This window comes from Anser brachyrhynchus (assembly GCF_964034855.1).
Source record: "Anser brachyrhynchus genome assembly, chromosome: Z".
Lineage (NCBI taxonomy): Eukaryota > Metazoa > Chordata > Aves > Anseriformes > Anatidae > Anser > Anser brachyrhynchus.
In genome coordinates, this window is record NC_137697.1 from 42,248,160 (window position 1) to 42,272,887 (window position 24,728).

Consider the following 24,728-nt stretch of genomic DNA (forward strand, 5'->3'; position numbering starts at 1 on the left):
AACAGACAACATATTCTGGCATTTGAAAAGAAACAGTCCGCCCAAGACACCTCAAAGCTGTCACATAAAGGTGGAGGGGGTCAAATTTGATACAGATGTTTTGATGTGGTTTGTTTATAACTCATAAACAGCAAAATGAAAATCATGCAGTATTTGTTATGTGTAGAGCCCAGATTATATGCAGACATGTGCATTGTTGTACATTCCTAAAAAGATTCTGACTTTGTTCCCTACTTTTGGAAAATCCACTGTGCATATCCTAGTGGGTCAGATTTTATGAAAAGACCAAAAGCCTGTCTTTAAATACCATGAACTTTTCAGACAGGTTTTTTCAGAAAAGCTAGATAGCTGAATGTTTGGGGCAAATCTGTATATGAAGTGTTCTGCAAAAGGTAAGTCTTAATGAAGGTGTGCATTTAATAATTCATCCAGAAATACTTACCAAACACTTTTCACTGATATCAACACCAACATTCATGACAAAGGGGATCAACAAAGTGCAGCTTATTGACTTAAGTTTTCAAGGCATCAGACATTCATGTGCTTTGCCCACCCAAGACATCCTGCTACATTACAAGCCAAAATGGTAAGGCTCACCTTGCTTAATGGGCTCATGATGCCAGTCTTCATTGAATTTGTCTCCTAAGTGACGACTTTGGTAATAGATTCGCTCTCTTCCTACTCCTGCTGCAGACTAGAATGGACACATGTACAAAGAAAATTGCAATTACCATTAAAACACTGATATATTATGAGTGGCTTTGACAATTTCCTTGGTTGTATTCTGTGTACTCCCACTCTTTATTTCCAATTCATTATTGTGTCAGAATATACATCTCAGAAAAACATTTGTGTAGGAGTAAGACATTACTGGTGACCTTCATGAAAACTTCCCTCCTTCCTGCTTTTATCAACCCCTGCAATCCCAAACGGTACATCATCGCCTTCAGTATGTTTGTCTCCACACAGGCAGCCCTGACAAACTGTGGCTGGGAAAACCATTTCTCAGAAACTACACATGGGATCAGTAGACACCCCAAACACCCTCCAAAACATGAGCTGAAAGACTCACATTGGTACCAGGGAACTCACTTAGATATTGACAGGAGTATGTTTTCTTCAGACAAGGCCCCTCTAGACTTAAACAGAGTTGGACTGGATCTCAAAACTCCTCTCAAGTGGTTATATGGATAGGAGTCAAACCTCTGACAGCAATGCTGGTAGAAATATCCAAGATGGCTTCAGTTCAATGTGAGATGAAAGACCTACCTAGGAACCTGGCTTAATACCAATTGCTTCTGAGTTATTAACATAATGAAATGTTAGTAATGACTGTATTAGATTGTTTAAAAGCTTCTCTATCAAATTGTTTCTAGTTTGTGTGCACTCTTAATTCATACTCTCTGAGACAGATATGTTTCTTTAAAATGTTGTAACCCTCAGTGGGTTTATCTTCTTTGAATCCCCCCCCCCTTTTTTTTTTTTCCTAACACCTTGAAGAATTCAACTCCCTTTGTTCTGAACATGCCTAATTTGTTGTCTCCTAGATCTTCAATGCCCATTAAATATGTAACTAGCCACACATCTATGTTCCAAATAAATCCATCTTAAATATACATATATATATGTTATATATATGTGTATATATGTTATATATATGTATATGTATATGTAAATTTTGGATCCATCAGCAAGAGGGCAGAGATGCAATTGCACTGACCTGAGCTGTGTCTGCAGCAGTGGCAATCCTTGCTTTGAGTCTGGCATCAATGAAACCACCAGGAGGGGGCATTTTATTTGGGATGTTGTTGTAATAGGGATGTTCTGCTGCCTCACTCTCTTCCTCCATCCATGACTCATCAAAACTCTGCACCCTGTAAGAAAGTGAGTTCTTGATTTTGTGCCTCACTTGCAAAGCACTTACAAATACTTTCAGCGTGTTAAGACTGCCTGTGTGAGGATCAGTATTGCATATTATTTTGAAAATTCGGCTATTATCATAGGTCAGGATCATGCAGCAGACACCCTGTTTAGATAAATTTTCTCTAAAGCTCGCTTTGCAATGGATGAAATTCTTTAGTCTGAAAAAAGGATTTTTTTTACTTAGCTTTAAAGGCCATTAAATAATCCATGAACAAACTCACAGTAGCATTTGTAATATTATTACTTGATTGACTGACTAAGCCCTAAAACATTGTGTTTAACTATGTCTGTTCTAACAGCACTGTAAATCTTGAAGAACTTCATGAAGTCATGAGATAGGATCTGTGCTTTCAGTCTACATTTAACAGTCATTTATACCATTCCAAAGTGAGTACAGAATGCTTCCAGATAGAAATAATAGCATTCAATATTCACCACGTGCTCATTTTACCCTTATGTAAGAAGTAGGATTTATTCTAATATTAGTGAGTATATACTGATCCATGATAAAAATAGAGATCACTAAAGGAAACAGAAGGCTATACCACAGTATTTTAAACGTAGGCAAGCCAACAAATTTGACATTGTTACTCTAGAGAACAATGCAGTCAAAGCCTGTCTATGATACATTGCATCCCTAAAACCTTTACCCCAGCTAATACCAGAAGTAGTGAAACATCTCTGGTCCTTTTGGAAGCCCAGCAACTCTAGCTCACTTCATCTAAATTGACAGAGCTGCTATCACAGTAACATCAACGTCAAAATGTGACAAATAGTATTCATTCATGGCCATCGAACACTCCATATTAACCACAATGGAAAACACACGATCGTTTGAGTAATTTCACTGTGCAATCCATATTTAGTCCATTCTTTTAAAATGACTGTGCTCCTCTCAGATTCATTAGGGAAGCCCTCCTTTGCTAATTCAGCAGAAATCTCTTTTTGAAGCATTTAAATCCTGTTCATCTCCAGCAAATTTGTCCATAGCACATTTTATAAAGTAAAAATAAAGAAGATTCTTTATCAGTCTTCTGCAACCATACTCACCTATCGTGGAAAGTAGGTATCTTAGAGGGGCACCTTAAGTATTGCTTAAATCGAAGCTCAAATGCCTGCCCTATGGTGCTGATGACATCCTGGGCAAGGCCATCACAGCATTCCAGTATATGACAAGCTACATGAAAAAGATTGACACATTCAAATCAGTCTTTATATTAGAGTGGGATGCATGGACCTATGACAAAACACCTACATGTCAGGCATAACTGCCTATTCGTGGTATGCACATTTCAATAAAACCTGAAACAGGCATGATGAATTCCAGACAATGTACTGTAAAGGTTAAATAAAATAGATATGGTGTGTAACTGCAACAGGCAAGAGCTCAAATCAGTTCCACAACTTTAATAAGTCCAGAAAGACAGGAAACCCGATAAAATTCACACTTGTTATTAACTGAATGCAATAGGCTATATGAAAATTTTGAGCTCTAAATTGAGCTTATAAATATATTAGTAGATAGCAAAAGCAACAGCAACCTTAACTGTTCCATGCTTTCTTTGTTTTCATTAATTTTACCCCCCCTTTAATTTTATTTTAGGTGTGGTGGGATGGCTCCCATGACTGGAGTGTTGGAATGGAAGGATACAGGCTTTTTAGGAAGGACAGGGAGGAAAGATGAGGAGGGGGCATTACCCTTTATGTCAATGAACAGCTGGAACACGTGGAGCTCTACCTTGGGATGGGTGAGGAGCAGACCAAGAGCTTATGGGTCAGGATTATAGAGAAGACAAGGCTAGGTGACATTCTACTGAGAGTCCACTACAGGCCACTTGCCCAGGAAGATTGATCAAATAAGGCTTTCTACAAACAAATAGAAACAGCCTCACTTTCACAAGCTGTGGTCCTCATGGGGGACTTCAACCACCCTGACATCTGTTGGAGGGACAGAACAGTGGGGCATAGGCAATCCAGGAGGTTCCTGGGATGTGTTAATGACAACTTCCTTCTCCAAATGATAGAGGTGCCAAAGAGGAGAATGTTATGCTGGACCTAATTCTCACCAACAAGGAGGGGCTGGTAGACAATGTGAAGCTCAAGGGCAGCCTTGGCTGCAGTGACCATGAAATAGTGGAATTCAGGATTCTTAGAGGAGTGAGGAAGGCACAATTCAAGCTCACAGCCCTGGACTTTGGGAGAGCAGACTTTGGCCTCTTCAGGGATCTTGGCAGGGATCTTACAGATCTCTTCTTGGTAGAGTTCTGTGTGATAAAGCCGTGGAGGGAAAAGGCCCAACAAAGCTGGTTATTATTCAAGGATCACCTCCTCCAAGCTCAAGAATGATTCATCCCAACAAAGAGGAAATCAGGCAAAAATGCCAGGAAGGTTACATGGATGAACAAGGAACTCCTGAACAAACTCAGAAACAAAAAGGAATATTACAAAGGGTGGAAACAAAGACAGGTAACTTGGAGGGAATACAGAGAAATTGTCTGAGCAGCCAGGGATCAGGTTCTGGAAAGCTAAAGCCCTATTAGAATTCAATTTGTCCAGGGACATCAAGGGCATCAAGAAATTATTACGAGGTTACCCTCTATAGTCTTTGCTCAACTGTGGCAACTGGGAGGAGTGCCTCAAGACTGCAGTTAAGCAAATGTCACTCCTATCTTAAAAAAAAAAAAAGCAGGAGGACAATCCAAGGAATTACAGGCCAGTCAGCCTCACCTCGATCCTTGAGAAAGTGGTGGAACAGCTAAACCTGAAAACCATTTCCAGGCACCCGAAGGACAAGAAAAACAACAGGAGTATTCAGCATGGATTCACCAAAGAGAAGTGATGCCTGATCAACCTGATAACCTTATATAATGAAATCATCAGCCATCATCAGTCATCATCCATGTTGAACTATGGACTGGATAAGCAGACAGCGAGGTGGATCAAAAACTGACTGAACAGCCTGGCCCAGAGGGTAGTGATCAGTCATGCAAAGTCTAGTTGGAGAACAATAATGAGCGAAGTACTCCAGGGGTCAAAACTTGGTCCTGTCTTGTTTGACATCTTCATTATCAACCTGGATGATGGGATAGAGTGCACCCTCACTAAACTGATGGATGACATGAAACTGGGGGAAGTGGTTGACTCACTAAAGGGTCAAGCAACCATCCAGAGGGAGGCTGGAGAGGCTGGCCTGGACAGATTGGAGAGCTGGGCAATCACCAACTGCATGAAGTTTAACAAGAGCAAGTGCCAGGTCCTGCACCTGGGAAGGGGCAAGCCTGGCTATATGTACAGACTGTGGGACAAGATGCTGGAGAACAGCCCCACAGCGAGGAATCTGGGGGTTTTGGCTGATAGCAAGCTGAATATGAGCCAGCAGTGTGCCCTGACAGCCAGGAGAGCCAACTATACCCTGGGGTGCATCAAGCATGACATTGCTAGTCGGTCAAGGGAAGTGATTGTCCCACTCTACTCTGCACTGGTGTGGCCTCACCTCGAGTACTGTGTGCAGATCTGGGCACCACAGTACAAAAAGGATGTGAAACTGTTGGAGAGTGTCCAGAGAAGGGCTACTAAGATAGGCCTAAGAAGGGCCTAGAGGGGAAGATGTAGGAGGAGCAGCTGAGGTCACTAGGCCTGTTCAGCCTGGAAAAGAGAAGGCAGAGGGGAGACCTCATCATGGTTTGCAGGTTTCTCATGAGGGGGAGTAGAGGGGCAGGTGCTGATTGATCTATTCTCTCTGGTGACCAGCTATAGGACCCAAGGGAAATGAGTCAAGCTGCAACAGGGGAGGATCAGGCTAGATATCAGGAAAAGGTTCTTCACCAAGAAGGTGGCAGTGCACCTGAACAGGCTCCCCAGGGACGTAGTCACAGCACAAGCCTGTCAGAGTTTAAAAAGCATTTGGACTATGTTCTTGGTCATATGGTCTGAATTTTTGGGTAGACCCATGTGGAGCCAGGAGCTGGACTCGATGATCCTTGTGGGTCCCTTCCAACTCAGGATATTCTATGATTCTATGATTCTGTAAATCTCATGAAGTCCAGTAAGAAGTACAGAGTCCTGCACCTGGGGAGGAACAAGCCCAGGCACCAGGACATGGTGGGGGTCACCCAGCTGGAAAGCTGCTCTGCAGCAAATGGTCTGGGGTTGCTGGTGGACACTGAGTTGAAGATAAGTCAGCCATGTGCCCTTGCTGGTAAGGCTAATAGTATTTTTGGCTGCGTTAGGCAAAGTATGGCCATCAGGTCAAGAGAGGTGATCCTTACCCTCTACTCAGCTGCACCAGGAGTGAGGCTGCACCTGAGTGCTGACCAGTTCTAGGCTCCTCAGTACAAAGGAGACCTAGATGTACTGGAAGAAGTCCAATGCTGGGCTACCAAGATGATGAAGGGACTGGAATACCTTTCCTGTAAGGAGAGGCAGAGAGAGCTGGGACTATTCTGCCTAGAGAAGGGGAGGCATAGTGGAGGTTGTATCAATGCCTATAAATATCTGAGGGGAGAGTGCAAAGAGGATGGAGCCAGGCTGTTTTCTGTGGCACCCAGTGCCAGTACAAGAAGCAATGGGAACAAAGTAGCACACAAGAGTTTCTATCTGAATGTCAGGAAACACTTCTTTACTGTGTGGGTGATGGACCACTGGCACAGGTTGTCCAGAGAGGTTCTGGAGTCTCCACCCTTAGAGATCTTCACAAGCCCCCTGGACATGGTCCTGGGCAACTTGCTCTAGGTGTCCCTACTTGTCCTTGCTTGGACCAGATGACTGGCGGAGGTCCTTCTAACCTTAACCATTATGTCATGTTCTGATTATCACCCCAAGTTTCCAAGTTGTTCTCTTCATTTGAGTTCCTGATTTTTTTCAAATTTCAAGCTGAAGGAAGAGCAATAACAAGGATACTTCCTAGATCGCAGACCCTGTTACGGTTATAGTAATACAAAGGATGCATGTTGAAAGTAGACTTGACAGCCAAAACCAGGACCCTCCACATATTCAGAGACAGAGGCTGACGTCCCTGGCTAGCAGCAGAATATTTGCTGTTTACACTCTCTGCACCAGTGTTGGTGGTGGTGAACAATCAGTCCCAGATAAGGTACAAGCATATCTCCTGGAAAGTGGACCCACAGTAGTTAGGTCAAAGAAAGCTATAATTTGCACTCTGTAACTAGAGAGGGCTTTTAAAGGGGCTACATTGCTTACTGCTAAACCTGTCTGGAGCTGAAATGAAGCATGAGTCATTAAGTAGTTTCAGCAGGTGACATAATGATTAACCTGTTTCCTTGAGTACGTGAATGGACTTTCAGAAGGTAGGAGATGTGCTTCTTGTAAAAGGATGAGAAGGTTTGGCTCAGAGATGATTTCTTGTGTAGGTTACAATGGAAGACAGACAGCCTACAGCTAGCTAGATCCAGAATATAAAGCATGAAGAGAGCTTTTCCAGCCTTGGGAGTAAATGAGTCTAATATGAATGTGCAAACTGTAGCACAACATTGGTCCTAGTGTCAATAACAGCAGCAGTAACACTTGTTGTGAGATACAGAAGTAAAATCAAACTCACTTCTGAAGTGATTTATAGATAACATAAAAGTTGATGGAATGGCCAGTGAGGGTGAAACACAGCAATTTACCCTCGGTAAATTAGACCTTTTGAAAAATGATCTTTAATACTAGGCACATGCAAAGTCACTGATCTGCCACCTCTGAGGTATACAGGCAATTGGGAAAACATCTTATGGAAAGCTGTAGCTCAGGAGGATGAGAGATCACAGCATGAAAGAATTTCACCTGAGATAACATCGCTACACAGCAGCCAAAATGGCTAATGAGAAAACCAGCTAATGATTAAGCCATAAGCAAATAAGAATAGGAAAGTGCAACCTCTGTTATAGATTGTTGAGATTAATATTAGATTACTCCAAACAATAACAGTCATTATCTACATTTTTAAAACAATTCAGAAAAGTTAAAGGAGAAACAAATGATATTAAAGATGGAGGACATGAACTGCAGCTGGAGACCTACAGACTTCACTCTCAAGCCTTTCTTAAAAAGCGAGAAATAACTTCATCTAAACGCACCAAAGGAAAACAAGATCAAGCACTTAGATGACTCCTCATTCTAGGATAGACAAGCATAATAAGAAACTGTCAGGCTAAATGTATTCAAATTAGATATAAGGTCCATACTCCATGAAACAGTTTCTGCTATAAAATCTATTCACACAGGAATAGAAAACAGGACACAGGGCTCCTCCAGACCCTACAGTCCATGTATCTGGCCTACAGTGCCAGTCCACTACACTGCCACTGAGATCTCTTGCTCTCCAGCTCAGCAGAGCAGTGCTGTAAAACAAGAACAGGTGGAGAGCTGCTGCACACCATATAGCCTCCAGCCTGATGCATGAGCCTTTCAAGAGGGAGGCAGATGAAGTTGAAACATAAGCACCATGAAGAGCTGAACTGTCTCCCTTCCTCCCACTCCACATGAGTTTTCTAGATGTTTCACTAATATTCAAGTACTACTTCTGAGTTAACACTGGCATGTCTGGACATTCCTGCACATGGCCACAACAGATCATTGAGGTACCTGAGATAACTAAAGGAAACAAACTACCAAAACTATTGAACTAGTCATGCTTACAGCTCGGTGGCAGCTTGGGGTTTGCAGGTTTGAAGTTAAAGTGTCTAAATTCTGCAAAAATCCTGTTGGAAGTGCTTCAGTCTTTTTTTTTGGAGTAGTCTTTTCTTCTCTATGAATAATACAATATTCTGTGTCTAGCATTAAGACCCATTGATGCTTTCTGCATTACAAACAGGAATGAGTTCTTTATCTATTATTGCACACTGTAATTTACACTTTTATAATGTACTATTATTTTTGAAACTCTGCACTGGATCTCAGTCTTTGAAGACAATCAACAAGAGGTTCCCTACTCCTGACTGATCACTGATAAAGCAGTAGAAACAGGCATCTCCATGAATAAAACTTCAACAGAGAGAAAAAAGGAAAAAAAAAGAAAAGGTTTTATGAGGAAGAATTTGGCGTGTACTTAGACCTAACAGATTCAGGCTCTTAATCAGAGGAGTTAATCAGAGGGCTGCTTAGTTTTTGCATTTTGATTGAGTGTAGGTATGAGTTAGCGGTTGCCTAGAAGCTCGCAGCCAAGACAGGCAAGCTTTTGATTTAAGAGATGAAGAGAATCCAAGTGATATTTGGAGATGAGCTACAGAAAAGACCTGTTCCAAATTTCAGAACTAACTTGCGTATGGCAGCTCCTTATTGCTACACAGTCATTCCATGACTCTGTCAAAGGCAACTTTTTATTGGGCTGCATTTATTTTTTCTTGGGGAAAAAAAAGAAAGACTAAATTATACCATGAATAATTCATGTTTCTCAAAGGAAAATAAATGCCAGATAGATATTTCTAACTTACCTCTCCGATTAACAGGATCTTTAGCTACATATGCAACATAGTCAGTTGTATCCTGTTAAAAAAAAAAAAAGATATATTTTAAATGTAAAAAATTCTTGCACAGATTATATCAAATTATCACAGTTGAGAGTGTATGTACTCCTGGGGGCATGGCCCCAATGTGACATGTTTTACTTTACAGATGTACACTACTTAAAACCTATAAAAACATTTATGGGTTTTAATACTGATCCTATCACTTTGCTTTCTTCAGACCAAAGCCATTTAAAATCAATTAAACAAATCTAGTAGAATATGGGTCAGGATTAATTTAGAAGGGATTAAAAATTTCAAGCCCTCATCTTTCAAGTACTCAAAGATTTTGGTTCAGAATACAAATTATCTACAGGTTCTGCAGCAGAAAGAGTAGCACTGACATCCCTGTTCCTCAGAAATATTGAGCTATGAGGTTTATTCATGGGTGACAAACAGGTGTGTTTACATTACTGACTACAATGACATATGGAACAGAGGTGCTCAAGCACTGCTTGGCTGTTGCAAGCAGTCTCCCAGGATGTTCTCCCTCAGCCCATGGGCAGCACCCATCCATCCCCTCTCCCACATACCAGGTAGATTTTCTGACAAGAGCAGGCTCAAATCTTTGGGAATATTTTTTTGCTTGCTGTCCTACCACCCTCACATGATGCAAAAGTGGTGCAAACTTTTATCACCATGGAGATGAAACAGAATGGCCAGTTCACCCAGATGATGTGAGGCCTGCTGGCATATCTGGAAAATGCCAATGTTCTTTGATACAGTCAGAAAGCTTTGGTTAGATCCAGCGTATCTTGACATGCCTGGATAGTCATGTATATCTAAAGTTAATTGAGGTAGAGATCAGATACTAATTGAAGACCATTGACTGTTATGCCAAGATCTAATGTCATAACAAACACCAGTCTTCAATGAAACAATAGACTTTTTTTTTTTTTAGACTTAGCTCTCTCTAGCGCAAGCACACACACACCCCTACCAAAACAAATCACTGTGTTGCATGTATATGCAATTTCCTTCCTAAGTGGATGATAAGGGAAATGATAAAGCGCACTCATGGTTCTGGTGACAGGTTTGTAGCCATATCACATAATGCACTATTGGAAAGCACTCAGACACAGCTGTAATGAGGTTGGTCTGGAGGGAAAAAAAAATAAAGAAAAAAAAAAAAACAGCAGAGAAGACTACCCTTAGCACTTTGTCTATTAATTTCTTAAGAACCCAGTGACATAGTGTCTGGGCTATGACTTGAGTGGAAGTAATGATGCATATGAACAACTAAGGTGAAAAGAAAAGTAGCTATGTCTATAATGGTAAATAAAACAGGGCCAAAATAGAAGCCTGAAAGCTGTCCCACAGTTGTTCATGCTGCTTAAATGTTGCTACTCTCCCTTGCTTGCCTGTGCTGTTTTCCTATGCAATGCCCTGAAACTGTCCAAGTGAACAACACATGCTGGGCATCGATCCCACGAGACCACTGGGAGAAAAGAGAGTGGATGCACAGATGCAAATTGCTGTTTGGTTTCATGGCCTTAAAGCAAGCCACTGGTTATTTTATTTACTAGTACAGACATAGCTAATGGATATATTTATGCCTGAGTAAATAATAGATTTATCTCATAGCCCTTCTGGATGTGGGTGCAAGAGACTGGAACCACATGTATTTCATTTCATTTACAGCTTTTTCAGACTTGAGCTATGATGAACCACTAAGCACAAGAGGTAAGCGCATTTCACAGTGGCTAAATTAAAAGACTCCCATCAAAAGGGTATGCTTTTGGAGTCATCTTCTGGACAGAAACTGGAAAGCTACTGTCCTAAGGGACCCTTCAGAGATCTGCCTCATGAAAACTTAAGAGATCTGCCTTCATCTTAACAGGCATCTCCAAAACCAGATGTCTTGTCTAGCAGCCTGGAAACAGCCACCTGAAATGACTATGGATTAAAAATATTTGGTGGATCATAAGGAGGGGCTAAAAATTGCTAAAGCAGAACCAGAACACAGTCTTAGAAATAAACTAAAAATGATCCTGAAATGGTGTGTAAAAGGATTTGGTAGAGAGATTTTAAGCTCCCATGCACGAATAAAGCCAGAAACTGACTCATGTAAAGGGGAATATTACAAATGTATATATATATGGTACTCAAGCTGTTCTTCAAGACTGTGGAACACTTTTCCAGTGGATATTTTTTGAGTGATGAAGGCAATTAATGCTTAGGGAGTGGGAGGAGAGTTGCAAAGCTAATTGCTGGCACAAATGTGTGGCAGAAATCCAGAGCAGAAAACTGGATGGGTTGAGAAGTGGGGGCAGTCTTGCTTCTAAATAAACCAAACTTCAAAATTCAGTATAAGGGAGGCATTCCCTTAAGTAGTTTGGGCACAGATCTGGGCTCCTCATGTTTAGCACAGTATGGCCTTTCTTCCTAGAAGGAGGTGAGTTTATGGGCTGGGACCCAACTGTGTTTGCAGGATAAGGTGTAGTGATGACAGTCCTCCACTAAATGGAGATCATTGAGGCCTGATTAAAGTTATGTTCTGATAACCTACAGATGGGTTAATAAAGCAGTGACTTAAGTCACATCCCTAGCATTTTTCCTCTTTCCTGTGCTCTCAGAACAAAGGAACCACCTGCTTCATGAACAAGCTTACCAAGTACTAGCCTGCTGAGATGAGCTGCACAGTATCATTAGAGCCTTACACCTTCCCTCTCCACCCTCAGAATGAGGTCACCATGCTGTGGTCTTACAGAGAATGCAACTTTACAATTTCACTGTCTCTTACAGGCTCCCTTACACAATGCAATTTGGTATCTCTGGTAGCTTGCTGACTCAGTAACGTGATTTTCTCTAAAACATTTGGAAGAGCTTGTTTACTCCAAATCCAATCTCTATTGCTGCTCCTCTCCTCTTCTCTGGTAAACCACTCGATCAGTGGGCAGTGTGCAATGGTGTTTCCAGGACTTAGCATTTGGGATGGCAGATGGGGAGCGAAGAATCTTCTTACGGAGGCAGGGAACTGTGCTAATCACTCCTCTGCCCACTTCAGGAATTGTTCATTTACAGCATCCATTGCAATCTGTTGTATTTCAAAGCTGCTGTTGATCCATTTTTTAATTTTTTTAATTTTTATTTTTTTTCCCCAGATTATTGTGATATGGTGTCCTTTTTCCTTCTGGAACTTAATGGAGTTCAGCAGAGCTATTCTAAGACTGAAGTTTGCCCTTATGTTTACCAAGGATAGTGAAATGAACAGAGGAAGTTCTGCCTGTTTTCAACTTAATAGAGTTGAACTGAGAGAAATAACTCACAAAGTAGGCTATAAATCACCTTGCCTTACTATATGACTGATAAATGACATATAATCATATGACGAAGGAAAAGGCAGACATACAATTAATCTAGGTTTAAAAGCTTTCAAACCTCTAAGGTTATGAGGTAAGCTTTGTCTGTGTTTTATAATTCTTCCACTTCTTCCTAGGTGAGAAATACTTTTTGAGCACATTTAATATGCCTTCAGATGGACTACTCATAAAAACAGGGAAAAGTATAACAAGCCAGAGTCTGCCCTTTGGTCTAAATTAATCAAATGTGTAGGTGTCTCTGAAAGCTTTGCAAATTTGCAAAGAAAGATCCAGCCTTTTCCTGAAAGCCTGTATTCAAATTGCACGTGTGTAATGAATGTACCTGAAGGCAGTATTTAGCACACTCCTTTCATTGTACACTTCAAAACAAGAAGAAAAAAAAAAGTACATATATTTCTATAAATATAAATGCAACATACTTGTCTATTACTGCAAAGAAGACTAAATAAAAAAACAGTCAGGATGAAAATTCACACAATAACTCTATGACTGCTACATTACTCTGAAAATCAGAGCCCTACTTATCAGTTATTATAATGCTCACAACCTTTTGATACTTTTCATTTCAGTCATTCAAAAAGGAGGATTTATGACTGCTTGTCAGTAGTTCCTCTCAAAAAGAGTTTGATGGCAACAATCAAGAAGAATTTATGAAACAAGAAACAGGAGCTATTGTGGTTATATTTTTCTTTCAGTAGGCTACGCAATAAATTTTATCACACAGTCCTCAAAGCAATATCTATGTGGGGGAAAGCTTTAGAGAAATACTTACTGGATCACCTCCAGATGCAAAGGAGATAGATTGCATATGGTGATTTGCTATGATCTGTATGGGTCAGAAGAAATAAATGCAAGTCAGTAGGTTTTTCTTACACAGTTTAACCTTTGATTTCTTTTTTTGGTTCATGCAGGGGTGAAATTCCAAAACCAATATCAAAATAAACTCTGTTTAACCCACAAGGAGTCCAAAGAGTAACATGAGAATATAAAAAAAAATAAAAAGTAAATTAAAAAAAAAAAAGAATGAATATATCCATTCCAATGTTCTTTGAAACCTAGCAGGACACAGTAAAATTGTTAAGTGTGCTTAGAGTGCCAGTAAATCATATAGATTTGTCATACAGTATAAGAAATTTTAATCTGCTAAAGTTCACTTGCTTTATCACAGTTAGTGATGAATGGAGCAAAGGATGCTATTCATCAAAATACTTTTCTGCATATTCCACTTTGGTGAAATCAGTGAAATCATGCCAAACTGCACACCAGCTGAGGTTCCTAACATTGCTTCCAGTAGCAACCGTGTCATTTTTAAAGGTTGGACTAGATGATCTTAGAAGTCTTCTCCAACCTAAACGATTTTAGGATTCTATTTTATGTTTCAAACATAAACATGCTTGCAATATGCAAACAGAATTTTCAATCTAGCTGCAGTCTAGCATTATGGCCAAAATCTCAGCCATATTCCCAGGCTTTGAAATGACTAAATTCAATTTGCTTATGTACAATTTGAACTAATAAGATGTTTCTCTGGGAAGAGATGAATTGTCGTGAACCTCTAATACAGGGATAACAGCTCTGCTGCATTGCTATTCTGATATTTAACTTATGATATCTTTTAATAATGAAATCATGTAACAACCAGGAAAGAAAAGGTCATTTGAAAGAAAATTTCACTTGTTCATTTGACTCATAAAAACCATACCAAATAATTTATCTGCTTTAGTACAGGCCCCTAATTCAGTGATCAGAGCATATGACAGTAGTCATTTGGATCTTAGTTGCTCACTTTAGAGAGGGAACCATACACTTAAAAAAACTGTTCTAGAAAACAAAACAAAAACAAAATTTTAAAAAAGCTATAAAAATATTCCATGAGTTCTGCTCTTATCCAGAATCCTAAAGACCTGAACCATCCTTCCTGAAAAAGAAAACCACCTGACACGTTTCTCTGAATCACACTGATTCACCAAGTCAGACAGAACTGACGGAGAGAGCAACCTGAAGTGCTTGTTTCATGTAAAGAGTACTTCCATTTTAATACTCCTGCTTGTCCACAGCAGACTCAGAAGATATGGTTAATTTTAAAGTGTTCACTGGAGAACCATCATTCCCTACTCATCAGTGAGGATTTCCTTCTCTTTTTCCCATATAGAGGAGGTGAACTTAACAACAAAACTGAACTACTGAAGATTTTCTGCACAGTTAATATTGTGCAAATAACCTGTTCATCATCATAATAAATAAATAAAAGATCAGATTACCTCAAAGGTTTTTTTTTTTTTTTCAAATTTTAAGGAAATATAAAAGTTTCAAAACTATTAGTTTAATTCAGACTTTTCTTCCTATTCCACAGGTAAATATTTTAGGTTCTTTGGTATTTTTCCCCAATACTGAAATATTGAAACAAAGTATATCAAAGTGTCAATGTCTTGCACTACTTTATGTGAAACAATTCACTAATGTTGGCACATAGTTTTGAAACATCTCACTCTACCCAGGCCTGTACTTTATCCAAACAAACAAAACCAAAATAAAATGTCAGCTTCCATGCATCTCCACTTAGCATGCTCACAAAGTTTTTGTGCAGGGACACAATCCATTGTTCGCCTGCTAGCCACGGGCAAAAAACAGTCTTTTATTTCCTTCCAGCTCCTCTGGGAAAAGAAGGCTGTTACAGACATCCAAAACTGCCTTCCTGGGTGAGGCTTCAAAGGGCAAAGCTGCTGGGCTGTGCTTATTTTCAAATCAAATGCTTGGCACAAACAAGAAACAAGAGAGACCACAGCCAGACAGGGGATCTCTGAGAAACCAGATGTTTCACAGACCTGCAGCATCCAGGGCAAGTCCACCTCGAAAAGAATGATGTGTGAGAAAGATAAACAGTTTTGTCAACTCTTTTTTAGTTTTGTTTTTGTTTGTTTGTTAGCTCACTGAAAATTACTTCATCACTCACAGGAAAAAAAAAAAAAGAAGAAAAAAAAAAGAAGCAGCAAAGCATCTTCATTGGGATCCTTCCCTGGGATAATTCAATTTAACTTAATTTCTACCCTGATGTCAGCTGAAAACAAGGCCACTTCCAGGCTTGCTACTCTTTTGATAGATCTAATAAACATCAAGTTCATATGCTTCTGACTGGGGGCAGCCATCCTTATGAAAAACACTGCTGTGCCTATTCCATAATAAGGCTCCAAAATACTGCAAGCAGCCATAATGTTGCTCTCACATTCTCAGTGCTCACTGTAGATGATTGAGATGCTTTCTAAATGAGGATAAGAATGAAGACAAATCAATGAAAACATAATAATAAACAGCAAGCCTTTTAACACACAGTGTACATATTCTTTTTTCTTCTTTAATGTTGAGGCTCCTAACGACAGCAAATATTTTTTTTTTTTTCTCTCTAGCTGTATCTGGGCAGAAAGTTGCACGCAGTATGTGGCTCACAGCAAATAGCACAGCAGTGACTACGCAAGTCCATCTGCTTTCTCTTTATATATACCCTGAGCAAGGATTTTTCTCATCTCATACATCATTTACAATCCACTGCAGTGATTCCCCAAAGCCTGTATGTACCTTCAGCACAAAGAAGAAGAAACAGGCTGCCTGAAAAAGACTGCCTTGTCTTTCAAAAAGACTGGCATTTCACTGCACTGCAAAATCCTTGTAGCTGTATTTTTAGCAGTGTCTTAGGAACAGATTGTCCTTTAGGGCTCTAAAGTGGAAGGATGAAAATAAAATTGGGGATGTGCATTCAGTCCTTTGGTCACCTACTCCAAACGTATCCCTCTGAACTCTCTGAAAGTTTGTAACTGTATGAAACAAGAACTCCCAGGACCAGAAAATGCCTTTTCGTATTACAGGTCTCTTAAGAGCAAAACCTAAAACATGGCAAGAAGAAAATAACTCATCAAAACTGTTCTGAATACTAGAGCAAACTATGACTCCTAATATGATTTATATTCTTTCGCTCATTTTATAAATATTAATGAGGAATAATACCTCTTGGCAGACAGCAAATAACTGTGCAGTAGGCTCTTCATCAAAAGTCTCACTAATTAACATGGCACTTACACTCACCTGTTTTGTATCAGGAGTCATTAGGTTTAAGCTGGTGGTGGAGATATTCAGCATTATGTTCATTCCTGCAAACTGAAGATTGCTTTTTCCCAAGATGCTAGAAAGAACTTTGCTTGGTGGCTGTGAGGGAGAGAAAAAAACACATTTTTGTTCTGTTTATTTGGGACAACCTTCCTTGCAGGCAGGATTAGCTCAAATCTCAAAGGTTCCTAAAAAGTTGCTGACTTTTCAAAGATTGCTTCATTGGAACAGCTGTTTTCCTCTGGAAAAACTACTAATACTGCTAATAATATCTGGGCAGGTATACACAACACTTGACCTAGCAAGTTAAGACCTAATAGGACCTATCTTTTTTTGTGGGATGTCAATCCTATCTTCATCAAGGGACTATGTGACCGGACTAAGATGAATACCATAAGTCAGTATCCTAAAATGACATGTTCTTATTCGCAAAAACAACTTAAAATCCTGAAAAGGAGTCTGTTGCTTGCTCTGCATTGATTGCCTGCTCTGCCCCCTTTCTGAATGGGAAGTGGTATTCCTGTGACAGTGGTGGGATGCTCACAAAAAATACGTACAGAGTGATGTTATGCTTGTAGACTTCTCAGCAGTACGTAAAAGCCCCGGCAGGGTCTAAAACCTCTGTATGTGTGGGTACAACATACAGCTGAAGATTACTCTTAACTCATAAAATCAGTACAAATGGTGTGAAAACAGAGGAGATGTAGTAATATTAATAATTTCTGTAGGTAGGCCTTCCATTACATCCTAGGATGTTTTGTACCAACACGAGTTTCGCTGCATACCTTCTGTGCTGCAAGCTGCATGAGAATGAAAGTGAGAGGTTACCTAGTAGGGGCCACAGATTTTACAAACTTCACACCTCTGGCAGCTGGGAGAAACCTCACAGCTGCAAGAGAACAGGTAAATACAGCCCATCCGTTAGGTTGCCAGAAATAACAGACCAAGTCCAGTCACCTGCTGTAGGTGTGCATGTGAATACTGACATTGGTAATTAGGGTGTAAAAGTAGAGTTGTGACTGGAGGCAGCATCCTTCTGCCACAGTATTTGTGTTATGGTACCTGCAAGCTTGGTAAGTTTCTAACAGACTGGCCACTTTTCTGATCCTCTGTAAAGTTTAATTCTTTTTTTTTTCTTTCATTGATTCAAAACATATTGATTATTTATTACCTGTACGCAACAGTTGTGCTGCACTGCTTTTACTTCACCATGCTACAGAGCTAGTATTTTCCCTAGCACCTCTTTACGACAAGCTCATTGAGTATTCTTGTTTCTCTTCTTTCCTTAAACCCTCATGTTTCCCAGATGATACCTGAGGATCCCCTCTCCAAGAGGGTAAGTGTGAAAAATTGACCTCAAGAACCAAACCTGTAAACCAGTAGTGGCAAAACCATGAAAGTACACACTTAAAAAAAAAAAAAATTGCCTTCAACATTTAGCTGAAATTCTGTTGCTGGGCAAACTTTCTTCTCAGCCACTAGGCTTACTTTATAAATAGTATATCTTTTCAGTAACTGTTAAGCACCGCTGTTTCTTAAAAGAATAATACAACAAGGTGTTTCACCAGGCACTTGGGGCTCTTCTCTTTGCATCACTGAGCATTTCCAATACAGGTATTTTCCTCTTTCAGGTTTAAAAACAAAAGTCAGAACATCCAAAAATGACAGTGAGATAAATTTGTTGGGAAAGAGAAGAAAACCACAACTTAATTTCTGAAACAGTTTCCAATTAGGCTGTCATATATGTGGTTGCCTTCTTTTACCAGGGGAAGATTTCCCACTGCATAAGTGGTGTTTCAGACTCCCCTTTCATCATGGACTCTGCCCAGATGGCCAGGCGGGGGATAAGCAGGCAGACCTTGTCCTTCACCTTCTCCTTCTGCTCCCAACAACGTGCACAAGGGCTGCAATTAATTGCATTCTGTGCTCTTTCCCTTAGCCTTTGTATTAAATTCCAGCTTTGCTCAAGGGCATGTGGAAGAGCAGGCGGTATAGGGGCTGAGCTGAGGTTTCCTCCTTCAGACCCTAATTCCTACTATACAAATAAGAATAAATGCCTGAAAAGAATTGTTTCAAGCCAATAACACTTGGACCTGCCTTCAGGCCACAGAGCATCTGTCTACAAGTGTTTATGGAAAGGGTATGTGAAACAGGGAATCATCAAGTACATTCTCTCTTTTTCCAGAAACCCGCAATTTCCAAACTCTTAATTGTCGCCAGTAGAGTTATGCTCCATCAAAAGATCTAATGAGTTTCAGAACAATGTATATTTTTGGCCTCTGAAATAGACGATTTTCACAATTTACTCATACATTTTATGAAAAGGCATTCCCTTTTGTTTGCTTTTAGCCTTTCACCTGCAAATTTACCAAAAACAAACAACCACACACACACGCAAAAACAGAGTTTCTACAGTAGGAACATAAAGGCAAGCCACAATGCATTTTCTAGATGTCCTCATACTTCAAGATGTCTATAAAAGACGATTCTAACCAAAAGGGAGAGAGGTAAATAACAGTGGGTGAAAACAGCCAATACTTTAAATGATTAATGATCTGCAATTCTGAAAGCTGCTTTAAACCACCTGCCTGCTGTGCTTGGTCTCCTTGGTGTTGAACTAAGAAAATAAAGTCAACTTCACTACAAAAAAAAAAAAAGTACCTTTCGTTTCTTGAATGCTCCTTTGGCACCAGGCACAGCTTCACAAACACGACTGATTGCTTCCCTGAAGAGACAGAAAAAAAAGGTTTATGGCAAGTGAAAGTGAGGGTTTCTTCATCGTACTTCTGAGATGCACTGGAAGAGAAGAGCTCCAGGTGGTATTTCTGCTCACAGGTGAAGATAGTTAGTGGGTCAGTTAGCTCTCTTCTCACTACTAAAAGAGGTGCCATTCAGATTTAGGCTACCTTAGTATAAAGCAGAAGGCAGCAAACAGTCAACATTAGTGCAAGGAAGAGTATCTTGAGAGCTACAAAGGATAAAAATGTTTTCTCACGCTATTTAAAAGACCTTTCCTCATTGTAAATTAGAAAATTTCTTTGACACTTTCTTCCAGTTCTCTTTTTTGTACCTTATTAAGCCATGCGGAATCTGATCATAAGAAATATCTTTAACTAGGATTTCTTTACACCTTTTTTTTAAACCTTTCCTATAAAGTAAAGGTTAGTTATTGCCATTTTTCTCATTCATGTATTATACACTTTTTCAGTCCCACCTTTTTGGCTTTAGAAAATTTATTCTAAGTATAAAATATTCACAGTAATATACACGTTGTATAGAAGACATGACAAGTATGTTTTGATACAAAATTTTAATTGATAAATTGTTCAGTGTGACCTGAATAATTTACTTGTGGCCCTATTTTTACATTGTAAACAAAATGAATGCCTTGAGCATTTTTCTTCAGTTTTCTAATATTGCTTCATTTTTCCCACTGTATCCATGATGAGCGAAAGAAAAGCATGTTGGAAATGAATATGAATTAAGACAGTGATTATATGCTAGATTTTATTTTTTTTCAAATCATACAGCTACAACAAATATTTTAGATTCTTTCAGTATTGAAAAACTAATTATCTGAACAATCAAGCTGGTCAGTATTTAAAATGTGCTACTGTGCACACCCAGATATTCCTATGGCAATTAGCTACAATGCTGTAATAGACCTGTCAAATTGACACCGCACAAAACAGTTGCCCAGAGACCTGTAGAGGTGGCTGTAAACCTCGTTTGTTTTAAATATGAATCAGGAGTAACAGCACACTATTCTTAGACCTAGAACCACATGAATAAATATAGAATGGAAAACAATAAACTATGAGCTAAAGAACAGTCAAAATACTCAACACCTCAATACAACCTTGATAAAAATACCTATTATTTTAATTGTGCATCATATGCAGGATGGTATTTCAACTACTCATTATGTCAATGCACAGGATCAACAAGTGGGCCAGGAAAGAAATGTCATATATGTTTTAACATTCAATATGTAATGGCTCTGCAAATGTCACAGATTTATCCAGGTACAATCAGTAATTACTATATATTTATGCCTGGGGTACCGTTACCTAGGGCAGATACAAAGTTCAAATCACCTGTTCACATGCTTTTTTGGGCAGAGAGGGGGAGGAACAGGCTTTGCAGCAGGTTTAAAATCCTGTCATTCTCAAGAAGAGCAAGATTTATAGAAACAGATAATCAAAAACCTTTAAGGCACACAATCCTTTCTTCAGGTCTAGAAGAGAGCTTGTTTGATCCATAGCTTGTCTTTTTCTTTTTTATCTCTTAGCTACATCTGCTCACCTAATAAAATTGTCTCTCACTACAAACCCTGCCTTGCATATATCCTCAGACCATCATAGCTATAACATCAATCCATTTCACAGTTCAGTGCATTTATTTAGTTCCCACATTCACCTCTATGTTTCTTTGATCCAAACAAGTCTTTTAGTTAAAGTAGCTACTAACTTTTCTTACATACCAGGTAAAAATCATTTTCTTTCAAGAGCAGTTCTCATACATCTTAGAAATACAGCACAGCAATACTCAGACATAGGTTACTTGTGAAAACATTAATTATGAAAAATAAATATCCTTCTTCTCCACCAGGAGAGCTTTTCTTAGAATTAGGCAGAAACGGCAGCCATTATTTTTACAGAAGTATCCTGTCAACCTTCTTACTAAACTAAAACTTGAGGTTTCCTATCTCTCTCCTGCAACCGAACTGAATCCTTCGAAGGCAATGGGGTGAGAAGTCCATGCCTCTCAGCTCACTGATGTCCCTTGGACCCATGCCTCATGCTTCCCCAGGTGAGTCTCAGCTTCCCTGACTCAAAATCACTGATATGGAGGCACCACCAGCACTTCATCTTCTTTGTCTCTCCCTCCCATGAGCTCTGTTGTCATCAGTGGTCTGACTAGCTTATTAAGATCCCTCGTAGGTTTTGCCTCTCACAAAAAGGATTTACATTTCAGAGACAAAAGCTGTGCTTGATGAATACATTTGCCCATAATTTCCTTTCTCTTCCTATTTGCCTCCACCATATTCCATCTCTTGCAGCAACATGGAGCGTGCAGGAGAAAAAGGCAATTTTCTGGTCGGTACAGTTGACAACAACTGTTCAAAAGCATGTTATTTTTCTGGTGCAGGACTGGGGTTTAAAAACATGTAACTCAATAGATGCACCTGACTCAAGAACCCTGTTAATCAAAACCATCTCTTGAGTACGGGACAGTAAATGAACGATCTCAAGAGGCTGAAGCCCCAGGCTGGGGGCTGGCAAAGCAGTCTCAATTTCTGTGGTAGAAGCAGGAAAGCACGAAGCAGCTGAAAATATGGGGTACACATCCTCCCACTCAATAACAAACAACTATAGGTTTTCCAGTTACAGGCCTTCCTTTCAGTAAAATACCATAGTTTTACTGAACTCAGTGTTCCCAAAGACTGTATGAACACTGGCAGTGGAGGGAAGACCTCGGAAAGGTGAGAGCTCATTGGGATAGACGTCAGGTAAGGCATGTCATCTGAATTAAATTTGACAATTTGTTTTAAAATTCATTTTTTTAAAACTCTGTGAATATTAAATACATTCAAACAACGGCAGGTTTTGTGTTAACAATGTTTTTGATGAAAATTCTGGGAACTTCAGAAAAAGATATTAAAGCAATTCTGCCTAAGCGAGATCAGAGCAGTTTGACAGGAATCCTTTATGGACCTGCAACAAAAGCTGCAGTACTTTTCTGCCTGGGATTTAAGGAGTCTTAAAGTATATGATGAAAACGGGAAGAAAAAGGACAGCTGAGTATCTGCCACTACACAGATATACACTCTTCCTGGGGAAGGTTCCTGGACCTTTCTGTTTATAATATTCTCAATTATCTTTTGGGGATCTTAACACAGACAGAATGAAGATATGGAAGACATCCTAAAGGCTTCACTACCTTGCATTGCCAGGCAGTACAGAGGAGACATTATCTTTTTTCAGCCGATGAGATTTGCAAATGCCTATGCAGCGTAAGTACCTGAGCCACAAACCATACCCAGAAATAGAAACAGCTGCTAGGTTGAGAGTGCAATTATCTGAATTGTGCATGCAAATGTTTGCCTAAGGAATGTAAAAACAAAAGTTCTGCACATATTTGCACAATTAATCAGTTGCATGGTCTTTGGAAAAGTAGGATATGACTAGACTAACTTTCTGGTAAGAGAATTATTTAACCCAGGCAGACATTACACCTTTCCATGCCATATTCTGTTTCATTAGCTGGGCAGAGATTGATACCAGTGTAAAGTTATCCTGGTCTCGTAAAATTAGCTACTGTGCTGTCTTCATGAGGGACTACGTACTGAGTTCCAAATCTGTCTGAGAGTATTTTCTGCTTTGCAGATGGTCATACTGTGGAGTCATTTTCTTGGCACAAAACATGTTGTGTATTTTGAATATAAATTCAACATGCAAATATATTGTGAGAAAAATTACCAGTATGCATTTTCTCAGCCTGACCTATTCTACCTTAAATTGACTTGACATCTCTCTGAGAAAGAAAAAAAGACATTTTGCATTTATATTTTTTTCCATTAAAAAGGCTAATGCCCTGATATTTTTCATAGCTGTAGTCATGTTTTACTCTGGCAGTTATATAAAGTAGCCCACTCAAGAAGCTCAAATCTGTGCTTCTATGAAATACCGTCACATGAAAATACCCTCCCTTCCTGTGGTTTCAATGATTTCTTTTTGGCTGGGATGTTGGGCTTTATTGTTGCTGTTTTTAATTAATATGATTTAATTGATTAAAAAACCAGAACTCTAAAAGTCATATTTCAGGGAAATGACAGCACATGAAAATTGCACAGATTTTTTTCGACATATTTGGAAAAAGAATAGCAATCTCAGGTATTTAGACTAGGTACTCTGACTAATCTTTTTAGTCTGAAATATTTTGTATGGCTAGACTAAAAAACTACTAATATTCTCTCATTAATATCCTTCAGCATCTGATAGTTCCCAAGTTCCTTTGCCACCTCCAAAGGTTAGGACTTCAGAAATTTAAAAATAGACATCAAAAGATGGACTTTTTTAATGTAAACATGACACATCTTGGAGAGCTATAAATAAGGCTCCTAGTTATTTCTTAACAGTTTTATATTCCTGCCAATTTTATTTCTTTTTTTTTTTAATAGTTTATAAATCATTACCAAGTGATGTACCAGAATCTGATGAGGAGAAACAATGTCCATGCTAAATATAAAAATAACTTGCTGCTGGAAAACAAAAGAAAACAAAAACAAAACCAACACCGGACAAAAGCAGAGACAAAATATATATATATGTATATTTTAAAATCTGTTTAATGATTGAAATATTACTTGTTTGTATGTGAAACAGGCAAAACAAGCGAGTGCTACCTGAAGTAGCACAGGGGACACGCACAGGCTCTGGAGACTAGACCAATACGTTGCTGCTTACAGAACCTCAAATGCTGACAGGCAAAGAGACAACTAGTGTAAGGCTGAAAGAGCATCTAAGGAGGGCAGAGCAGAGAGTGCCAGCAGGAAGGGCGGAGTAAGAACGAAGGACAGATACACCTCCCCTGCAGGGAGCCCCCCAAATTGTGGGGCCGGGTCTGGTGCCACCGCCCTGACATGTCGCCTGTCCCAAGTGTGCCGGTGCCGGTGCCAGGAAGCCTGGCTGACGAGGAAGGCCACGCTGGCAAGCAGGTTGTGGTCAACTGGTGGAGCAAGGAGGTTAAGGTTCCTCTTTATCTTCCTCTCATATCCTCAGTTTGTTTCTTGAAATGGAGTCTTCTGACATGTAGAAAATCTACAAGCAGAAAATGAAAGGAAGCTGGCCAAATTCGGTTTTGGTGTATGGAATAA

The 24,728-nt window shown here is 39.5% G+C and overlaps 1 protein-coding gene and 1 long non-coding RNA gene across 2 annotated transcripts in view; one reads left to right on the plus strand and one right to left on the minus strand.

The window, feature by feature from the left end:
• Positions 1 to 24,728, minus strand: part of SHC3 (SHC adaptor protein 3) — a 69,348-nt gene that overhangs the window by 12,195 nt on the left and 32,425 nt on the right. Inside the window, exons 3-9 of the mRNA XM_080574727.1 lie at positions 19,511 to 19,574; positions 16,829 to 16,948; positions 13,524 to 13,577; positions 9,357 to 9,408; positions 2,974 to 3,100; positions 1,721 to 1,874; positions 598 to 694 (exon numbers count right to left, since the gene is read on the minus strand). Of these exons, the coding sequence (XP_080430853.1) occupies positions 598 to 694; positions 1,721 to 1,874; positions 2,974 to 3,100; positions 9,357 to 9,408; positions 13,524 to 13,577; positions 16,829 to 16,948; positions 19,511 to 19,574 (668 nt within the window). The remainder of the gene's footprint in view (positions 1 to 597; positions 695 to 1,720; positions 1,875 to 2,973; positions 3,101 to 9,356; positions 9,409 to 13,523; positions 13,578 to 16,828; positions 16,949 to 19,510; positions 19,575 to 24,728) is intronic.
• On the plus strand, positions 16,957 to 19,449 carry LOC308185970. Its single transcript, XR_013943856.1, has 3 exons — positions 16,957 to 17,922; positions 18,156 to 18,185; positions 18,616 to 19,449. It is a non-coding gene; the product is annotated as an uncharacterized lncRNA (long non-coding RNA).